Raw genomic sequence first — 19,078 nt, 5'->3', positions numbered from 1 at the left:
AATACAGTTAAAAAACAAAACAAAAAATAGCACGTATACAATCTAAAAAACTAAAATGTAAGCAGCTTTATTTTTTGAAAATTTAATTAATACTGTTTACATGTTTGGAAGTCCTCTCCTTTGCCTATTTAGCATAAAGTCCAAAAGAGCGGTCTTTTCAAACCTGGCAGCACAACACTGAAACCATGAAACGTAAATAAAAATGAACAACAAAATTATTAAAATATCTTGAAGATTCCAAACACTGCATTTGGCCTTTGTCTAACCAAACTCTTAATGGTCACATCAATAAACAATTTTCCAGTGCGTAGGCTGTTCACATTCTTTCTCAGTGTCCCCACAGAAACGGTTGTATGTAGTTTTGGGGTCAAAGCCCAGAATTTCCCTCTCTTCGTGGATCCGGAAAGAGAAAGTGGAAACTGATGTTCCAATAAAAAATCTGGAAAGACACGTAGAAAAATATAAATTCAAAGAAAGATGGTGTCCATGAAAACTACGCAATACGGTGAGAACAGCATGAGTCACCGTGAGTAGTTTTTCAAGTTGAAATATTTTCCATGGGCAGGAACAAGTGATAAAGCTATTGAAATATCTAAGCTATTTTCTGTTGGGCATAGGTTAAAGAACTAGTATTTCCACAATAATCAAACAAACATTTTTAAACTGACGCACATTAATGTGCCTTTATGTCTAATTTCAAGGGAAAAAAGTTTGGGATATTTTTACATTTAGCTTAAATTAGTTTACTGGCAAAATCATAAAGAACAGCCGTACACAACAATAATGGGAACTTTGAACTACACAACACCTTTACCATAAGTTACAAGCTAATGTGCAGTCAAAGGCGCTTGCAAAGAAAAGCGTCTGGACTTCTTTAAGTTGCTTGAAGACGTTTCACCTCTCATCCGAGAAGCTTCTTCAGTTCTAAGGTCAAATGGTGGAGAGTCCCAGATATAAACCTAGTGGGAGTAACCCCCACAGAGGGACAAAAGGACCCCTGATGATCCTCTAATTGCCTGAGCCAAGGTGTGAAACTGGGTGTGGGTCCCAATCAGCCAGAGTTTCGGGTGAGTTCATTGTGAAACCTGGCCCCACCTTATCATGCGAATTCCTGAGATCAGATGGCCCAGGATGTGAGTGGGCATTAAGGCGTCTGGGAAGGGATCTCAAAACTGGATTATAGATGGCCTTAATGCCATTTGACCTTAGAACTGAAGAAGCTTCTCGGATGAGAGGTGAAATGTCTTCAAGCAACTTAAAGAAGTCCAGACGCTTTTCTTTGCAAGCTCCTTTGACTACGATGACCTGGATGACTGAGAACCTTCACAGACAAACTAATGTGCATTACATTCAAGGATAAAGGTGTTTGGCCACTATGTGACAGCATTTACCTTTTAGTATAGGTAATGGCTGAATGACATTTCCCCCTTGAAACTTACCATTAGCTGTATGTGCTTGCTGCTGAGGCTGCTCGGTTTAGAAAGACATGCAACACCACAAATTTGAAAACTCAAAATGTATCATCTATTTATATTTTCTCACTCAATACTCCTCTACAGAGCTAAAATAACACTACCGTAATGTTATATTAATGTTAAAAATTGTAATGACTGGAATGACAAATTAACCAATTTTCATGTCATATATGTGTAATTTTATATTTTTTGAAATAAATAACCTGCCTTATTACTACTACTATCACAAATGTTATCAAATAATGCATTAAATACTGAATGTATTAAAACCGTGAAACTAAATATACCTTGCATGGGCACATATCCACTGGTCAATTATGGCAACTCCTCCATCTTTAAAGAGTTCGAGGTCCTCTGTGGATGGCTCAAAGCGCACTATGTCTGGCAACAACTTTTTCAGCTCCTTTATTTCTGCAAATTTTACAGATTAACAAGTATAATAAAATCATATAAGTATACTATCTATTAGATAAACTACTACTAAATGTTCGCACTGTTCTTTAAATATTTATTGAAAACTCACAGAAATACTCAGAAATTTAAACCACAGAGTATTACTGGACAATATTACAATATATATATATATACAGTGGGGCAAAAAAGTATTTAGTCAGCCACCGATTGTGCAAGTTCCCCCACTTAAAATGATGACAGAGGTCAGTAATTTGCACCAGAGGTACACTTCAACTGTGAGAGACAGAATGTGAAAAAAAAATCCATGTATCCACATGGTAGGATTTGTAAAGAATTTATTCGTAAATCAGGGTGGAAAATAAGTATTTGGTCAATAACAAAAATACAACTCAATACTTTGTAACATAACCTTTGTTGGCAATAACAGAGGTCAAACGTTTACTATAGGTCTTTACCAGGTTTGCACACACAGTAGCTGGTATTTTGGCCCATTCCTCCATGCAGATCTTCTCGAGAGCAGTGATGTTTTGGGGCTGTCGCCGAGCAACACGGACTTTCAACTCCCGCCACAGATTTTCTATGGGGTTGAGGTCTGGAGACTGGCTAGGCCACTCCAGGACTTTCAAATGCTTCTTACGGAGCCACTCCTTTGTTGCCCGGGCGGTGTGTTTTGGATCATTGTCATGTTGGAAGACCCAGCCTCGTTTCATCTTCAAAGTTCTCACTGATGGAAGGAGGTTTCGGCTCAAAATCTCACGATACATGGCCCCATTCATTCTGTCCTTAACACGGATCAGTTGTCCTGTCCCCTTGGCAGAAAAACAGCCCCATAGCATGATGTTTCCACCCCCATGCTTCACAGTAGGTATGGTGTTCTTGGGATGCAACTCAGTATTCTTCTTCCTCCAAACACGACGAGTTGAGTTTATACCAAAAAGTTCTACTTTGGTTTCATCTGACCACATGACATTCTCCCAATCCTCTGCTGTGTCATCCATGTGCTCTCTGGCAAACTTCAGACGGGCCTGGACATGCACTGGCTTCAGCAGCGGAACACGTCTGGCACTGCGGGATTTGATTCCCTGCCGTTGTAGTGTGTTACTGATGGTGACCTTTGTTACTTTGGTCCCAGCTCTCTGCAGGTCATTCACCAGGTCCCCCCGTGTGGTTCTGGGATCTTTGCTCACCGTTCTCATGATCATTTTGACCCCACGGGATGAGATCTTGCGTGGAGCCCCAGATCGAGGGAGATTATCAGTGGTCTTGTATGTCTTCCATTTTCTGATGATTGCTCCCACAGTTGATTTTTTCACACCAAGCTGCTTGCCTATTGTAGATTCACTCTTCCCAGTCTGGTGCAGGTCTACAATACTTTTCCTGGTGTCCTTCAAAAGCTCTTTGGTCTTGGCCATGGCGGAGTTTGGAGTCTGACTGTTTGAGGCTGTGGACAGGTGTCTTTTATACAGATGATGAGTTCAAACAGGTGCCATTCATACAGGTAACGAGTGGGGGACAGAAAAGCGTCTTACAGAAGACGTTACAGGTCTGTGAGAGCCAGAGATTTTCCTTGTTTGAGGTGACCAAATACTTATTTTCCACCCTAATTTACGAATAAATTCTTTACAAATCCTACCATGTGAATTCATGGATTTTTTTTTCACATTCTGTCTCTCACAGTTGAAGTCTACCTCTGGTGCAAATTACTGACCTCTGTCATCATTTTAGGTGGGGGAACTTGCACAATCGGTGGCTGACTAAATACTTTTTTGCCCCACTGTATTTATACATTTTGTAAATCAAGTTACCACACAGGGTCCCTCGTCCGACAAAGAGTTAAAGGAATTATTAGCTGATTGTATTTTATTATAAGTATTAGCTAGAAAATTGTGTTCTAAAACTTGACTTAATATGCAAATCACTGAAGCTTCAATGCATTACAAGTATAATTTCTTTATCTTTAAAAATGTGTGTGTGTCACTACCTTCATCATCTGCATCTGTCGCAACAAAAACTTTATCAAGTTTATGTTTTTTCATCAAGCTGCGTATTTTTTTGACAGCTCCCTTAAGACTCGGCACATCTTCTCTGTGACCCCAGATAAAGTCTTTCCGGCGCAGGTGGACGCCCAGATATGAACCACCTTTAGCTGAGCCAGGCTTGGCCTGAGGAGTGATCAAAAAATAGCACATCACTTTTTAAAATGCTGCTCAACATGGAAAATGGTCACACCCATAACTAGTACAATCCCATAAATATACTATTATAAGACACTGTCAAACCTTCATACGAGTCCAGTCCTCGCTGTATGGCGTATGGTCTGTTTCATCTGTAGAGTTTAGATGTCTTGATCTGAAGTTATCCCCTATGAGACGCAGGTGCTTTGCAAAAACCATGCTGCGTCGTGTCTAGAATAGACACAGACCACATTTTACAGACAGCAAAATTTCCCAGAATCCCATTGTTTTTGAAAATGCAAAAGATACATAATGTAACTTATTATCAGTAACAATACAGTGATGCCACAGTAATGCTGCAGTATACTACACATAAAAAAAGTCTAGGAAGAATAACACTGCCTATGATGACCTAACCTAACCTGAAACATAAGACGTGACGTATCACGAACTGAAAATTCTATAGTTCTTGACTTACATTCCAGTAGTCCTTCCCAGCATAGTGATCATGAAGGAGCGTCTCTGCTCGGTCGAGCATAACAGATCTGCAAAAACAACAGCATGCAAACAAGATTACCACTGTAGGTGTCATAAAATCTGACAGAGCTATGAGTAATGGCAGAGCTGAATAATAATGAAGCGAGATCATCTTTCAGACATGTTCCAAAAAAAAGAAGATCATATGATCATCATTTTTTTAAAATGATGATCATATGATCAGCTTTATGTTGAGACAATGTCACCCTGTTATTATGCATACTTTTTTATATTAACTTGTATTCTGAATTACACACCAGGAATAGAAATGTCTAATTGTAATGCCTATACTGAAATGGTACACCAAGTTGAACTAATGTAATGTTTTAAAGTTCTTTAGAGTTTTAAGTCATTTCAATTTAAGGTGGAAATAGTGACTTTTAATGAAGACATGTTACATTAAATCCAAACGTTTTACCAGCATCACTCAACAGCTTTTACCGTTTGACTGATGCCAGATAACAAATAACAATAACGTATGGTTGGTGACTTTTTTATTAGCATGTTCCTTTGTAGACTCACGTCGCTGTAATGTTTTTCTGAAGAACCGGTGCTATGACGGATGCATGGCCTTGTGCTGATAAACACGTTACATTTCGAGCTCTCGTCTCTTCGTATCCCCAAAACCAGCCCCTAAAAAACAGACAAGATACATGTGGCAAGTAGTGGGCACAGATAGACACAGAACTGTGAATATGTGCTATCTACAGTATTGTGCAAAGATCTCGAACCACACCTCATTTATTTATGTTTTTCTAGAAATGTCAGTAATATGTCCCAGGAAGACTGAAAGTTAATATTTTATAATCTAATAGATCATTTTATTCTGTGTGCACTTCTTCTTTTGTTCTCCAATTGTCCAGTTTCCTCGGACTTTTTAAGGACACACTGCACCATGCCAAAACACAGTGGGGGGAAATAACTGCTGAATGTGTAAGTTTGCTTATTTACAAAGAAATGAACAGTCTCTAATTTTTGTTGTTTCAGTTTAATGCCGACAGATAGAATATCAACCAAAAATCCAGAAATAAAGGCACATTAAATTAAAATTATAAATTGATGCATGTCATTGAGTTAAATAAGTATTTGATCCCCAAGCCCCAATTTAAAATAAGTTCTTTGCTAAGTTATCTGTTATGTGTAGCCACAAAACTACTTCATCCCATCAGTCAGGTGCTTTTTATGCTTTAATGATTCATGGGTCAAGTGGTATCTAGTGGTTTAACAAACATAAAATATTTTTCTGAAAATGGCCAGGTGGAAAGACCAGACTTAAAAACCCTGAAACAACTTGAAAAGGTTTGGAAACCTATTTCTCAAGACCACTTCTGGCTCCTTGGAAGAAAATTTCACAGAAATGAGGGGTGAATCAAAACTTTTGCAAAGTACTGTAGACATGAAGTAGGTTTGTGTATTTTCTTGTGTAATTACATCTTTGTTACTAAAAAACAAATATATTCATCACACTAATACCCACATCTTTACTTCTGACCCCTGTCATGATACAGATAATGGCATCTAGTTGTTGTGTGTAACAAAATGTATGAGTGGTATTGTATTCGTAATGCAATGTTTTATAAATGTTGCTGGTTTTCTGCATTGTTTAATCACCTGTAGTAGCCATGTTTATCTTTGGAGTACATCAACTTCTCGATGCATGGCCGCTCGTCAACCTTTTCCTCCCATTTTCCGTCAGTCCATCCTTCCGCATAGTTTTGCAGTACCAGAACATGGTCTATAAATGGGCCTCCATTTTCTACACCAAGGAGAGTTCAGTTTGCCATAAACAAATAATTGTGTTGGAAAAGGTTTTAATTTATATATTTTAATTTATTGAGCTTGAAACTCCCTTTCAAGCTCGGGTCCAGAGGCCTGGGAGCTTAAGGGTCCTGCGCACTATCTTAACTGTTCCTAGGACAAGGTAGGCGAGTGGCTCCAGCAGATCCCAGGAACAACATCCGAGATCTCTGTCCAGAAGAGCGCAGGACCCTCAAGCTCCCAGAGGACCTGAGCGTGAAGGATAGACCGCCAGCAGGGGCAGGAAGGGAATTTTTTTATATATATTACCGTAGATATATCTCTTTCAAAAAAATGAAAATGAAACCTAGTCTGCATCACCCATCCAAATGCTCACCAGCAATGAATTCTTCATACTCAATAACAGGTACGTTGGCCTGAAGGCTAGTAAGGCTGAAGAACTCCCCCCATGGAATGCGGATTTGATGGAGGTTAGGGCTCTGCCAGTGGTAAAGGCGACCCCATGGGGGAAGCACCAACACCCAGTCATCTCCTTCTTTCCTCAATGTCTTGACCAGAGAAGCCATGCGAATATAGACATCTCTGCGCAGATTGAAACCCTCTGGAGGGTTTACATCATACAAAAGGTACCTGTGGTGACAAGACAAAGGCATAACACATTATTTGTATACTGTAGCTAATACTTTCCAAAATTGAGGTACCACCTTAAAACTTTAGAAAGCCTTACTCACTGTTGCAAATTTAGCTTTTAGTGACCCAGGCAGTTGTTTTCTCTCTTTTTTTTGTTACAGCAGGCTGTTTAACAATTCTGGAAGTTACAGTCTGATCAAACAAATAAGCATGGGTACAAATAACTTATACATATCACCTAACTAAAGAAAGCAATAATACACATACAATAACCAGAACACTAAATTCTGCATTAAAGGTAAACACAAATGAAATCATGTTGTTTCAGAACTCCACTATAGAACAAAAATGTTCTGGCTGTTCTGGATTTGTGGTAATTTTATGGAAGAAGGCATTAAATTGTAAATTTTTTTAATAGATTAAGATGACGTTTGACATAGTCAAAGCTGGCACGATATCAATATAGACTTAAAAGGCCAAAAAGAAAAAAAAACCCGACGTGTTAACTACAAAGAAACACTGCCTGTAAGGTTAAATGAACAGCTGCTTCCAAATTTACGTTAGCATTGCTGGTTAGCCCACCGTTACGCTATAAACTTACCGCAAATCCCTGGCGGCAGCGACGGGTGCAGTAACCGTCTGGCTTGCGCTAAATACATTATCACTATTTCCTTCATCGAATACGGAAAGGGCGACGAAAACTGACAGCAAGAACGAACTGAAAGAACACGCTGAAGCAAATAACATCAGTAGTCTATTCAGTACGCTCTGCGCCATATTGACTCTGAGCCACGCACTTCCGGAAGCGTCTGCATGGTTGCCGGGCAACCAGCAATCGCAGACGCAGACGACAAAAACGAGGCCAGAGTGCAAAAGATTTGTTGTTCTTGTTTTGTTTATCTATGTAGATAACTTACATTTTTCAAATATAAATATCTAGTTGACTGCTACATACTTCCTTTCTGTGCAGGCAGTGCTGTGCTGCCATATTCACAATCAGACTTTTTTAAAGTAGATATTTCACAAGTTATATGGCTAATTTCCAACCCCTAGACAGGATAAAGCTAGTGTCAAAGGTAGAATTAGGTGAGTGAATCTAATCAAAGTATTACCTTAAAGTAAAATACTTGATAACATATAAAATACTTGATATATGCTATCTTTGATTTAACTTAACACTGCACCATCAGAGTATGCCTGGACTAAACTGCGTTTTTTCATACAGCCAAAAGTGTTGAATGTATAAGCGGGTTGTGGCATGTAATTATTTTGTTATGATTGAGAGAGAATCTCCATGCTGTCACTGCAAGGATCGCCAGGTTGCAGGACAGGAAAAATTAACTAATTAAACACTAGCTTGCCTATCAAGATCAAAAGTCTTCAATAAATGAAGTGACACCTTCCCACTTTAATCCCTGCTTACAGTGTTGAAGAGTAAATATTTTACTTAAATTTGAGTTTGAGAATTACGTTCTCTGTGAGCTGCACACAGAATTTAGGGGAGGCATTTCACAGCATGGTTGAAAAAACACAGGAGGCTACAACACACAATGTCCCCTTACTGAAATGTTTTTGTGTGAATCTGATATTTTCAAGCAACCAAGAAAGTAGCTGATGATGGTTACTGAGCCCTGAACATAAACTATTTCTTTGTTTAAAAAAAGACCTATGGTAAGATAGAATGGATTCTTGAATGGATGAGGAGAAGGGAAGAGGAAAATGAATATAATTACAGATCAAACTAAATTGTTTTAGTTTTACTCAAAAAAGACAAAAAATGGTTTTAGGCAAAGCTGTCTGTTATGTGTAAGTACAGTATTAATTTAGCCACTGAGTTCAGTGAATTTTCATGATTGAACAATTTAAAGGGTATTATTAATTGGTTAAAAAAAAACCCAGTAACCCAACATTCCTCTGAAAATGGTCAGCACACGTCCAAAAAAAGCCTTTGAAAGACCTATAAAAGCTTGGAGAACTATTGCTCAACATAATTTGAAAACATTAATATAAAGTTTGATTTCTTGAAAAAGAAAAAAAGAAATGACAGATCACTCAAGCATTTTATATAGTACTGTATTTTGGAAGCAATTTTTTGAGCAACAACAGTTCAAAACAGTTTATTTTACTTTTTATCATAGTGCTACAAACTAAACAACCTACAGAGTCTGTAGGTATCGAGAGTAAATAAAAGTAAATTGATTAGAATTTAACGTTTTAATCTCACTTCTACAAATAATAAATAACCAATATTAGTTTTATCCCAGAAAATAACAAATAAGATATAATGCATTTTAATATTCATCATCATCTTCAAATGAATTGATACCTGCCACCTCTTCATAATCCTTCTCCAGAGTAGCCATATCTTCTCTGGCCTCTAAGAACTCTCCTTCCTCCATGCCCTCCCCAACATACCAGTGAACAAATGCTTTCTTGGCGTACATCAGGTCAAACTTGTGGTCCAGTCGGGCCCAGGCCTCAGCGATGGCTGTGGTGTTGCTTAGCATGCAGACAGCCCTCTGCACCTTGGCCAGGTCTCCACCAGGAACCACAGTTGGAGGCTGGTAGTTGATGCCCATCTTGAAATTTGTGGGCAACCAATCCACAAACTGAATGGTGCGTTTGGTCTTGATTGCTCTGATAGCAGAGTTGATATCTCTGGACACCACATTACCACGATACAGCAGACAACAGAGCATGTATTTACCTTGACGAGTATCACATTTTAGCATCTGGTTTGAGGGTTCAAAGCACTCATTGGAGATTTCAGCCACAGACAGCTGCTCATGGTAGGCTTTCTCAGCAGAGATGACCGGGGCGTAGGCGGCCAGAGAAAAATGGATACGAGGGTAGGGCACCAAGTTGGTTTGGAAGTCTGTCAGGTCAACATTCAGGGCTCCATCAAAACGAAGTGATGCTGTAATGGATGAGACTATTTGGCTAATAAGCCGGTTGATGTTGGTGTAGGAAGGACGTTCAATATTAAGGTTTCTTCGATAAATGTCATAAATGGCTTCATTGTCCACCATGAACACACAGTCAGAGTTCTCCAGGGTGGTGTGGGCAGTCAGGATGGAATTGTAAGGTTCCACCACTGCTGTGGAAACATGAGGGGCAGGGGAAACAGCCAGTTGAAGCTTTGACTTTTTGCGAAACTCAACAGAGATTCTCTCCATCAGCAGGGAGGTGAAGCCAGATCCAGTGCCTCCACCAAAGGAGTGAAAGACCAAAAATCCTTGAAGACCATTGCACTGATCAGCCTGTAGATATGGAGAAAAAAAACAAACACTAAGACTGGTGGTTGATTAGGCTTGATTGCAAGTTCTTGTCTCTCTAATGGCTACTCGCCTACCAGTTTGCGGATCCTGTCAAGGACAGAGTCAATGATCTCTCTCCCAATGGTGTAGTGTCCACGGGCATAGTTGTTAGCTGCATCCTCCTTTCCTGAGATCAGCTGTTTAGAGTGAAATAGCTGACGATATGTTCCTGTTCGAACTTCATCTGGAAAATTAAAAGAGAACACAAACTCGTCTGTTATAGGAAGTGTTTTTAGTTAAAAGCTTTTAGTTCAATTAAGCTCAGATTCAGAGCACTACTTACCTATGACAGTGGGCTCCAGGTCAACAAAGATTGCTCTGGGGACATACTTCCCAGCCTCTGTTTCACTGAATAAAGCACTAGAGCAATGATTGTTGCCACCTATAGGCTTGTCACTAGGCATTTGGCCATCTGGCTGGATTCCATGCTCTAGACAGTAAAGCTCCCAACAGGTGTTTCCTATCTGAACACCAGCCTGGCCTACATGAATGGAGATGCATTCGGGCTGCAAAAGACAAAACAATCCCCCCATGCCCCAAAACAAAACAGTATATGTTTATGAAAAGAAAACACCAAAATACCACATTTGGACATTGTACACATGCTGAACAATTCTAGGAAGCAATTTGGAAATTTTGCCACTAGATGGAAGCAAAGAGATATTTAAGAAAGAAAAAAACAAGCAAAATGGCAGCTGTCACTAGATGTTATTTATGTACCTGCAAAGATCAGTCAGGAGCTCAAAAACAAACAAACAATGGCAGTCAAATTCTGCACTTATTCTGCACAAAATATATTTTTATTTATCTGTCATAAGCTAGAGAAAAAAAATATAAAGCTTTGGGGTTTATCCTTTTATGTCTTGGCTAGTACACCACAAAGAGCCAAACTGCTTTCTACCAGTGTTTTTTTAGACTTTGTTTTAACAGCTCATGGATCATGTAGACAATATCTACCGGAATTTAAGGTCAGGATGACATAAAAATAAACAAAAAGGTGGCTGTTGTTTAGTCCACATGAGGTAACATGACACTGAGGTAATGGTAAACAAGAGTCATGGTGGCTGTGTGGCAGGCAGGCAGGAGTGGTGGACCCAAAACGCAGGACTCTTTGGAGACAAGATTTAAACTGAAAACGCAGCTTTATTGCTGGACAACCTTCTACATAAAATAAGACTCACAAAAGCAAAACAAAATTCTAAGCTGAGGTGCTGGCGGACTGGAAATCATGAACACATAACAAGTTGAAGGTACAACATGACAGGGAGCACAGGAAAACACAGGGCTTATATACACAGGGGAGTAATCAGGGAATGGGCAACAGGAGGGAGACCACGGCTGGGAGAAATTAGGCTAATGAGACAGGGGAGCGGTAAAACTGAACGCACTGACATGAGACATGAACTTTCAAAGTAAAACAGGAAACCAGAAACCATCACACACAGACTCAACACTGAGAGGCAGACAGAAAATAACACATGGAACCCAAACTATACATGAGGCAACAAATCCTTAAACACGGATAAACAGAAATCTAGAATTCCAATAACAATCAAAGCACAAGCGTATCAAAGGGCAGCCCATATAGTGCCAAAATAAACCAAAACATCAGACACTCAAAATGCTGGGTCAAACCGACCCAGAACCGTGACAACAAGTTGAACTGCAAGGATTGTAAGAAATTATGTATCTATGTAGCAATGGGTGACAAAATAAAGTCTAATTGATCTGCGAGTGCTAAATAAATAATCTCAAACCATGCAGAAGATTTAAAAAAGAAGAAGCAAAACCTCAGTTCGCCATATGACAATCTGTTGAGAAACTTGACCTGATTCTCCAAAGGGAAATGTGATGCATCCCTGCAGTAACCCACCACTTTAGTGTCTTCAGAATGTGTGGCCCCCAGAGCCTTATGGATTGAGTGGAAGATAGGGGTACATCTTCAGTTAAGCTACAGGGGACCTCTGTCTGAGCCAGCTTGATAAGGGTGAGACTTTAGGAGAAAGGTGCTTTGTGGCCCTAATGACTCCTAAGTATTAGCCTTGCCCATGAGGAGGTGAAGCCTTTTGCAGTAAAAGAAGAGAGGCGGTGCCTATGGCTGTGTCCAAGACTGCATTTCTGGAAAGAAGATAGTTTTCAGTGCTGTTTGGAATTTGAAAACAAGTGATTCTCGGAGTGTTTTACGTTTAATCTCACAATGAGAATCTGACTTGTTATTAAGTGAAATATCTCAACAACTGTTGTTTAGATTTCTTTCTTGTTAAGGAGTTTCTGACTGATACATATTAAAGTCTGTCTCAGGATAAACTATAATAACTCTAAATCATGTGGCTGGACGTCAGACTTTGCTTTGACTGTTTCGCCAGTGCCTGCATTGCAGTGCCATCTAGAGGTATTTGGGTCAATTGGGTTATGAACACACACACATACCACCTGGTAAACCTGCAATGTCATTATCAAGCCAATAGGATATTTTTTTTTTGTTGTTTTTCAATTCCACTTCTCTGATTTTATAATTTTGATGTCTTGTCTCGTCTTACTGAGCAGAAAACTGTATTTTCCCCCCTCAATCATCTACCCAGCACTGTCATCAGTTTGAATAGGAGCTCTCAGTGGAAGAACCCATTTTACAGATCTGGCATTGTTGTAAATGTATATAATTCAGACTGCACACAGCCATACTTTCTACAGAGAATCAATGTATGTGTAACAGACTAACCTTTTCACTGTTTTACAAAAATATGAGCAGGATATTATGTTGTACATACAGAAAAATGCCATTTTAACTATTTTAGTATGATCGGAACACCAGGCACCCTTTAACAAATGTAATTATTTTATTCTGTTTTTGCAGCTGTCCATACATCAATACTGTATTTAACAAAGTGTAGCCCAATATTTTCATTTTTTCAATCAATTTCTTTATTTAATAAAATATTTCTTTCCAGATCTATTTTTCATGATGAAAGATAACATGATGAAAAATACCAAGACAAAACATGAACAATAGCATAACAAATCTTGGGAAATCCTGCCTCTGGACTATCCCTAAAACCACATGTAGCTCAAAGGCGAAGCAATATCTGTTCATTTATGTTTGCACAGACAGAGATCCACATTATATGTTTGTTAACCAATTGCTTGTGTATGTTTATACTCTGCAACAAACATCTTTTTGCTACCAAAAAAGGAAGATATTTAATACCAGAAAATTGGCAGTGTTCGTTTGAACATAGTGCTTTTAGTGGGTGAAATGTTTCATCATTCATCCAAGTGACTTTTTCGGGTGTATGCAAATGCAAAGCATTCATAAAAAAAACAGAAAGGAGAAAAAAAGTGGAGGTGTAGTCCAGGATGGTATATGTGTTTGAAAATGTGACAAATGATACCCACAGTGTCTCTGACTAAGGTAGTTCCTTGACTGAATTAAACAAATGTTGTATACATTTTCTTTGGCTGGAAATTAATTCCTATTCTGTAGTTGTTTTCTTTTTTCTTTTTTGTTCTCCACAAACATGACAGTAGCAGACATTGTGTGCATTGTGTTTCTGCACCACTTAAATTTAAGAAGTCCTTTTGCCAGGCCCTCTAATTGAAAAGCACTAATTGCTTTGCATATCCTTTGGAAAATATTTGGGACTATAGACCTAATAAGCCCTATGACATTTGTATTTGAAATCGCAAAGCTGCACCAGGTTCTTTTATGCAACAGTTGACAGCAGCCATGAAATAATATTTAGCTGATGAACTGATAAATCAACTAAACACTTTTCATAAGTATTATTCAGACAATGAAGTCTCTTACTTTGAGATTCAAGTTAGTAAGTACTGTAATAACAGTATGCATATATGTAGTGTTATTGAAAAGCTACTGTTTTAATGACTCTAGCATTCACAGTTAACAGTAAAAATACAACACAAGACTTGTTATTATCCACTCTCTTGATTCCAGCATACTTATCAAAAGACAGGAGAGACAATGTAAAGCAAGTTACTGCTGTTTTGTGTGTGTGTGTGTGTGTGTGTGTGTGTGTGTGTGTGTGTGTGTGTGTGTGTGTGTGTGTGTGTGTTTAGATTTAAAAATGCAGGATGATGATGGTAATGAAAAGAAATAAATGAGTTCATCAGTGCCAGATGAGACATTTTTTTGGATGTTTTTCTAAAAATCTATTTGGCTTTTTGTTTGTTACCATGACCATAACAATTAAAAAATGCCTGCCTGGTATAGTATTGGCAAAATATTGGTTAGAAACATATCCGGTATATCACTGAAAACCCCTTTTCTTGTGACCTTTAGACTTCCAGTTTATTTGGTTTACCATTATGTCACCATTAGGTGCGTTGACTACACATTATTTTTTACACATAATGACCTTGAGCTGTCAAAACAAAGTTTAAAGAAAAGGGACTTGTATCATTTTATGAACTTTAGCACAGAAAATATTTATGTATCATTTATCAGCCAAGTTATCAGAGTGATTTTATAGAAAATATACTTGCATATATTTACTGTTGCATTTGTCACGCAGTCATTTTCCTTGCAGATTTATCAGTTAGCAAAGCTTTGTGTAGTATTTATTTTAGGTTTCTCATGTTAACCTATCACCAAGCTGTGAGTGGTTGCTGTTCCAATAAACACCGACTGTTGATCATCAAAACAGTGGTCCTTGTCAGGTAAACCTTTGCAGCAAATCTGTAAAAAGTGTGTGTTACCTTGATTTTACTATTTGTAAACTGAGAGATTTTGATAACTGCAAGTATGATAATTAACTATTATTTAGGGATTGTCAAAGACAAATGCCTCTCTAACTGTCTCTGTTTTTAAATAAAATTAATTTTCAAACATGCGTGTACAAAACTACAAACATGTCTGACTTGATATTCCAGTTTTTGTTGGTAACAGAAAAATGCAGGTTGAAATGAATACTCACAAATCTACCAGAAACAGATTACAAGGAAGAACAAGCAAAATAAAGTCAACAGTAAACTTCCGCTTCAGGAAGTGTTGGCTTGCTTATTTCTTGTCACAGTAAGACCAGGAAGATGTACATAATGAATTTAAAATATGAGAAGATGAGAAATAATGATTCACTGCCAAATGTTTTGTTGTTTTTGACCTTAACATGCATTTGACAACATCTTGTATGTTTGAGTGTTATTTGAATCTTTTGTAATAATCATTTACTTCTTTTTCGTTAGGTCACTATAGTTTTGCATGTAGAATAACCGTGGTCAGGACCATCATGCTTATCCTGACTGTATCTGTGCTTTCCAATTCTATGAATCAAGCAATTCTCTTTGCAGTCACAACCGACAGTCTAAGAGTTTAAACTTTGTAACTAATATAGTTTAGCATGAATCAAATGCATTACTTTGTGGATATTCACAGTTTTATGTTGAGTGTTTCTCATCCAGACCATGCAGGGGATGTTTCTCCTGTTATACAGTGGGATGCAAAAGTTTGGACATCCTTGTTAATAGTCATTATTTTCCTGTATAAATCGTTGGTTGTTACAATAAAAAAAATGTCAGTTAAATATATCATATAGGAGACACACGCAGTGATATTTGAGAAGTGAAATTAAATGTATTGGATTTACAGAAAATGTGCAATAATTGTTCAAACAAAATCAGGCAGGTGCATAAATTTGGGCACTGTTGTCATTTTATTGATTCCAAAACCTGTACATTAATTATTGGCACTCAAATTGGCTTGGTAAGCTCAGTGAACCCTGACCTACATACACAGGTGAATCCAATAATGAGAAAGAGTATTTAAGGGGGTCAATTGTAAGTTTCCCTCCTCGTTTAAGTTTCTCTGAAGAGTAGCAACATGGGGGTCTCAAAACAACTCTCAAATGACCTGAAGACAAAGATTGTTCACCCTCATGGTTTAGGGGAAGGATACAGAAAGCTGTCTCAGAGATTTAAGCTGTCTGTTTCCACAGTTAGGAATATATTGAGAAAATGGAAGACCACAGGCTCAGTTCAAGTTAAGGCTCAAAGTGGCAGACCAAGAATAATCTCGGATAGACAGAAGCGACGAATGGTGAGAACAGTCAGAGTCAACCCACAGACCAGCACCAAAGACCTACAACATCATCTTGCAGCAGATGGAGTCACTGTGCATTGTTCAACCATTCGGCGGAATTTACACAAGGAGATGCTGTATGCGAGAGTGATTCAGAGGAAGCCTTTTCTCCGCCCACAGCACAAACAGAGCCGCTTGAGGTATGCTAAAGCACATTTGGACAAGCCAGCTTCATTCTGGAATAAGGTGCTGTGGGGCTGTGTGGCCAGTGCAGGGACTGGGAATCTTGTCAGGGGAGGGACACATGGATTCCACTCAGTATCAGCAGATTCTGGAGACCAGCGTCCAGGAATCTGTGACAAAGCTGACACTGCGCTGGGGTTGAACCTTTCAACAAGACAATGACCAGAAACACTGCTCAAAATCCACTAAGGAAGGGGTATGGAACATTGGTCCTCGAGAGTCTGTGTCTTTCAGGTTTTAGATCTCACCTGAATCAGATGTTTAGTTCATTACCAGGCCTCTGTAGAAGCAAGCGCTAAGACATGTTGAAGAGGTAGTTTAGCATTTAAATCAGCTGTGTTGGATCAAGGACACATCTAAAACCTGCAGGACACCGGCTCTCGAGGCCTGGAGTTCCCTACCTCTGCACTAAGGCATTCATGCAGAGGAACAAATACAACATTCTGGAATGGCCATTTCAGTCCCCAGATCTGAATATTATTAAAAATCTGTGGTGTGAGTTAAAGAGAGCTGTCCATGTTCGGAAGCCATCAAACCTGAATGAACTAGAGAATTTTTGTAAAGAGGAATTGTCCAAAATACCTTCAACCACAATCCCGACTCTCATTGGAACCCACAGGAAGCGTTTAGAGGCTGTAATTTCTGCAAAACGTGGATCTACTAAATATTGATTTTTTTTTTTTTTTTTTTCTTTGTTGTCGTGCCCAAATTTATGCAACTGCCTGATTTTGTTTAAACTATTATTGCACACTTTCTGTAAATCCAATAAACTTCATTTTGTTTCTAAAAATATCACTGTTTGTCCCTTTCTTTTTTTTTTTTTTTTTTTTTTTTTTTTTTTTAATTGTAACAACCAACGATTTATACAGGAAAATGACTATTAACAAGGTTGCCCAAACTTTTGCATCCCACTATAACTCTTTGGATAAAATCTACCCTTCAAAATATAAGGTTATAGAGGTTGATGGTGGCATCAAAGATTCATGTCATTTCAGATTAGAACTACTGTTGCACACAGTTTTAACTACCTTTCAGCACACTTGGCATGTAAGGAATCTTTTTAATTTACTCTCAGAACATATTTTTGTGTATCTCTGTGACCTTTTCTTTAAACACAGTGCAATATTTACACCGAATATATTTCACAAGGAATGGCATATTTATGAATTTATAATGCAATTTTAACAGCACAAATGAGCAGAAGTTTCTGACAGTGAAATATGTGACTAAAAATGCAGTGCATCAGCAGCCATTTGTAGAAGCTGCAAGGTCATGTCTCAGCATGCTTGATTATTAAGAGTAATTCTAAAACTTTAAAAAAAAATGTATTAACCAGGCCATTAATTTAATCTGCAAATGCTGTACATACCTGCATGTTTAACAGGGCTACTTGAATTTTAAAGGAAAAATGTTTCCTGTTCTGCAGGTTGATAGATGTAAAAGATACACTTACATTCCACACTGACTTAAAGGCTATGGTTTTAATCACCACACGTTGTAACAAACAATTATTAGCTTTTTATTTCTTTAGTTATTAGTATTATAGGCTACAAGATCATGTCTCTTTCAGGTAGGAGGTATTTGTGCCATTTGATTAGTAACATGTGATCTTTGTAATGTTTTAAACTTTGGTTATAGAAAGTAACCAGGTCATAGATGAAAGTGATTTGTTTGTATTTTTTTATTAGTATCCTTAATTGCTATTTGAAAGAACCAAAAAAATGTCCTTAAATTTGAAAAACACTATAGACCTAATAAAAAGATTTTCTTTCTTTCTTTAATATCTACATTAAATCTCCATTGTAATTTTAATGGTCATCTCTTGATGAGTTGAAAGTGTCTAATCATCAAAACTGCTTATCCAGGACAGCAGTCAGCTCAGCTTGACTGCCAGTCATTGAGCTAAAAATCTATTTCTGCTGCAGGAGGCCACACGGGGAGCAGTAGCAAGAATCCCTGCATCACCCACTTTAAATCTGGAGCATTTAAATAGATCTACTGAACATTCGTTGACACATATTGCAGAAATGCACCTCTAAGGAAACATTTCATAGAAGATAAACCTTTCTAAAGTTTGAAGAAGAAATTTCTTCACAGTCTACTGACAGAATTATGCTTACCATTGTTGATTGTTGGTAGATTGGCCCTCAATGAAGAGCGAGTCCCAACTGGTTTCAGCTTCTATGTAACTTGTTACAGTGGCTGTCACTGCAGCTTGACAGAGTAATATCAGGAGATCGAGGAGCTGGTATTTGTGGCTGGAAACAACTCCCAGCAAATTCTAAAACACACCCACTTTTCTAAAGAAATCAACAAGTCTAAACAATCATGTGTTTCGTATTTCAAAGAAACTGAGAAGTTACCCAATTGACGAGACAACTTTGTGTCCTGAAAGGTGAATAACTTCCAATAGATGGCAGTATCATGCTGATTTTAACAGGTTACAAGAACACACACACACACACACACACACACACACACACACACACACACACACAC

At 38.2% G+C, this 19,078-nt stretch overlaps 2 protein-coding genes across 5 annotated transcripts; both read right to left on the bottom strand.

Moving 5' to 3' along the window:
* Positions 1–51: 51 nt before the first annotated feature.
* pofut2 (protein O-fucosyltransferase 2) lies at positions 52–8,981 on the bottom strand. Of its 3 annotated transcripts, none has more exons than XM_026145702.1 (10): positions 7,590–7,638; positions 7,090–7,180; positions 6,735–6,988; positions 6,212–6,356; positions 5,123–5,233; positions 4,542–4,608; positions 4,169–4,294; positions 3,871–4,051; positions 1,763–1,886; positions 52–439 (listed from the first exon to the last, which is right to left on the bottom strand). In XM_026145702.1, exons 3-10 carry the CDS (start codon positions 6,922–6,924, stop codon positions 286–288), a joined length of 1,098 nt encoding a protein of 365 aa, XP_026001487.1. In that variant the 5' UTR covers positions 6,925–6,988; positions 7,090–7,180; positions 7,590–7,638; the 3' UTR covers positions 52–285. The 3 variants fall into 3 exon arrangements, with proteins under 3 accessions (XP_026001487.1, XP_026001485.1, XP_026001486.1); XM_026145701.1 differs by lacking the exon at positions 7,090–7,180 and adding an exon at positions 1,440–1,467 and having other exon boundaries at positions 293–439; positions 7,590–8,981; XM_026145700.1 differs by lacking the exon at positions 7,090–7,180 and having other exon boundaries at positions 7,590–8,978.
* Positions 8,982–9,045: 64 nt separating this feature from the next.
* LOC113008341 (tubulin alpha chain-like) lies at positions 9,046–19,030 on the bottom strand. 2 transcript variants are annotated; one of them, XM_026145698.1, is made up of 4 exons: positions 18,700–19,030; positions 10,589–10,811; positions 10,341–10,489; positions 9,046–10,248 (listed from the first exon to the last, which is right to left on the bottom strand). In XM_026145698.1, exons 1-4 carry the CDS (start codon positions 18,700–18,702, stop codon positions 9,280–9,282), a joined length of 1,344 nt encoding a protein of 447 aa, XP_026001483.1. In that variant the 5' UTR covers positions 18,703–19,030; the 3' UTR covers positions 9,046–9,279. The 2 variants fall into 2 exon arrangements, with proteins under 2 accessions (XP_026001483.1, XP_026001482.1); XM_026145697.1 differs by lacking the exon at positions 18,700–19,030 and having other exon boundaries at positions 10,589–14,102.
* Positions 19,031–19,078: the final 48 nt, after the last annotated feature.

The sequence above is a fragment of the Astatotilapia calliptera genome, chromosome 16, assembly GCF_900246225.1.
Source record: "Astatotilapia calliptera chromosome 16, fAstCal1.2, whole genome shotgun sequence".
Lineage (NCBI taxonomy): Eukaryota > Metazoa > Chordata > Actinopteri > Cichliformes > Cichlidae > Astatotilapia > Astatotilapia calliptera.
Note: the sequence above shows the minus strand (reverse complement) of the source record. Positions and strands in the feature narration are given on the sequence as shown.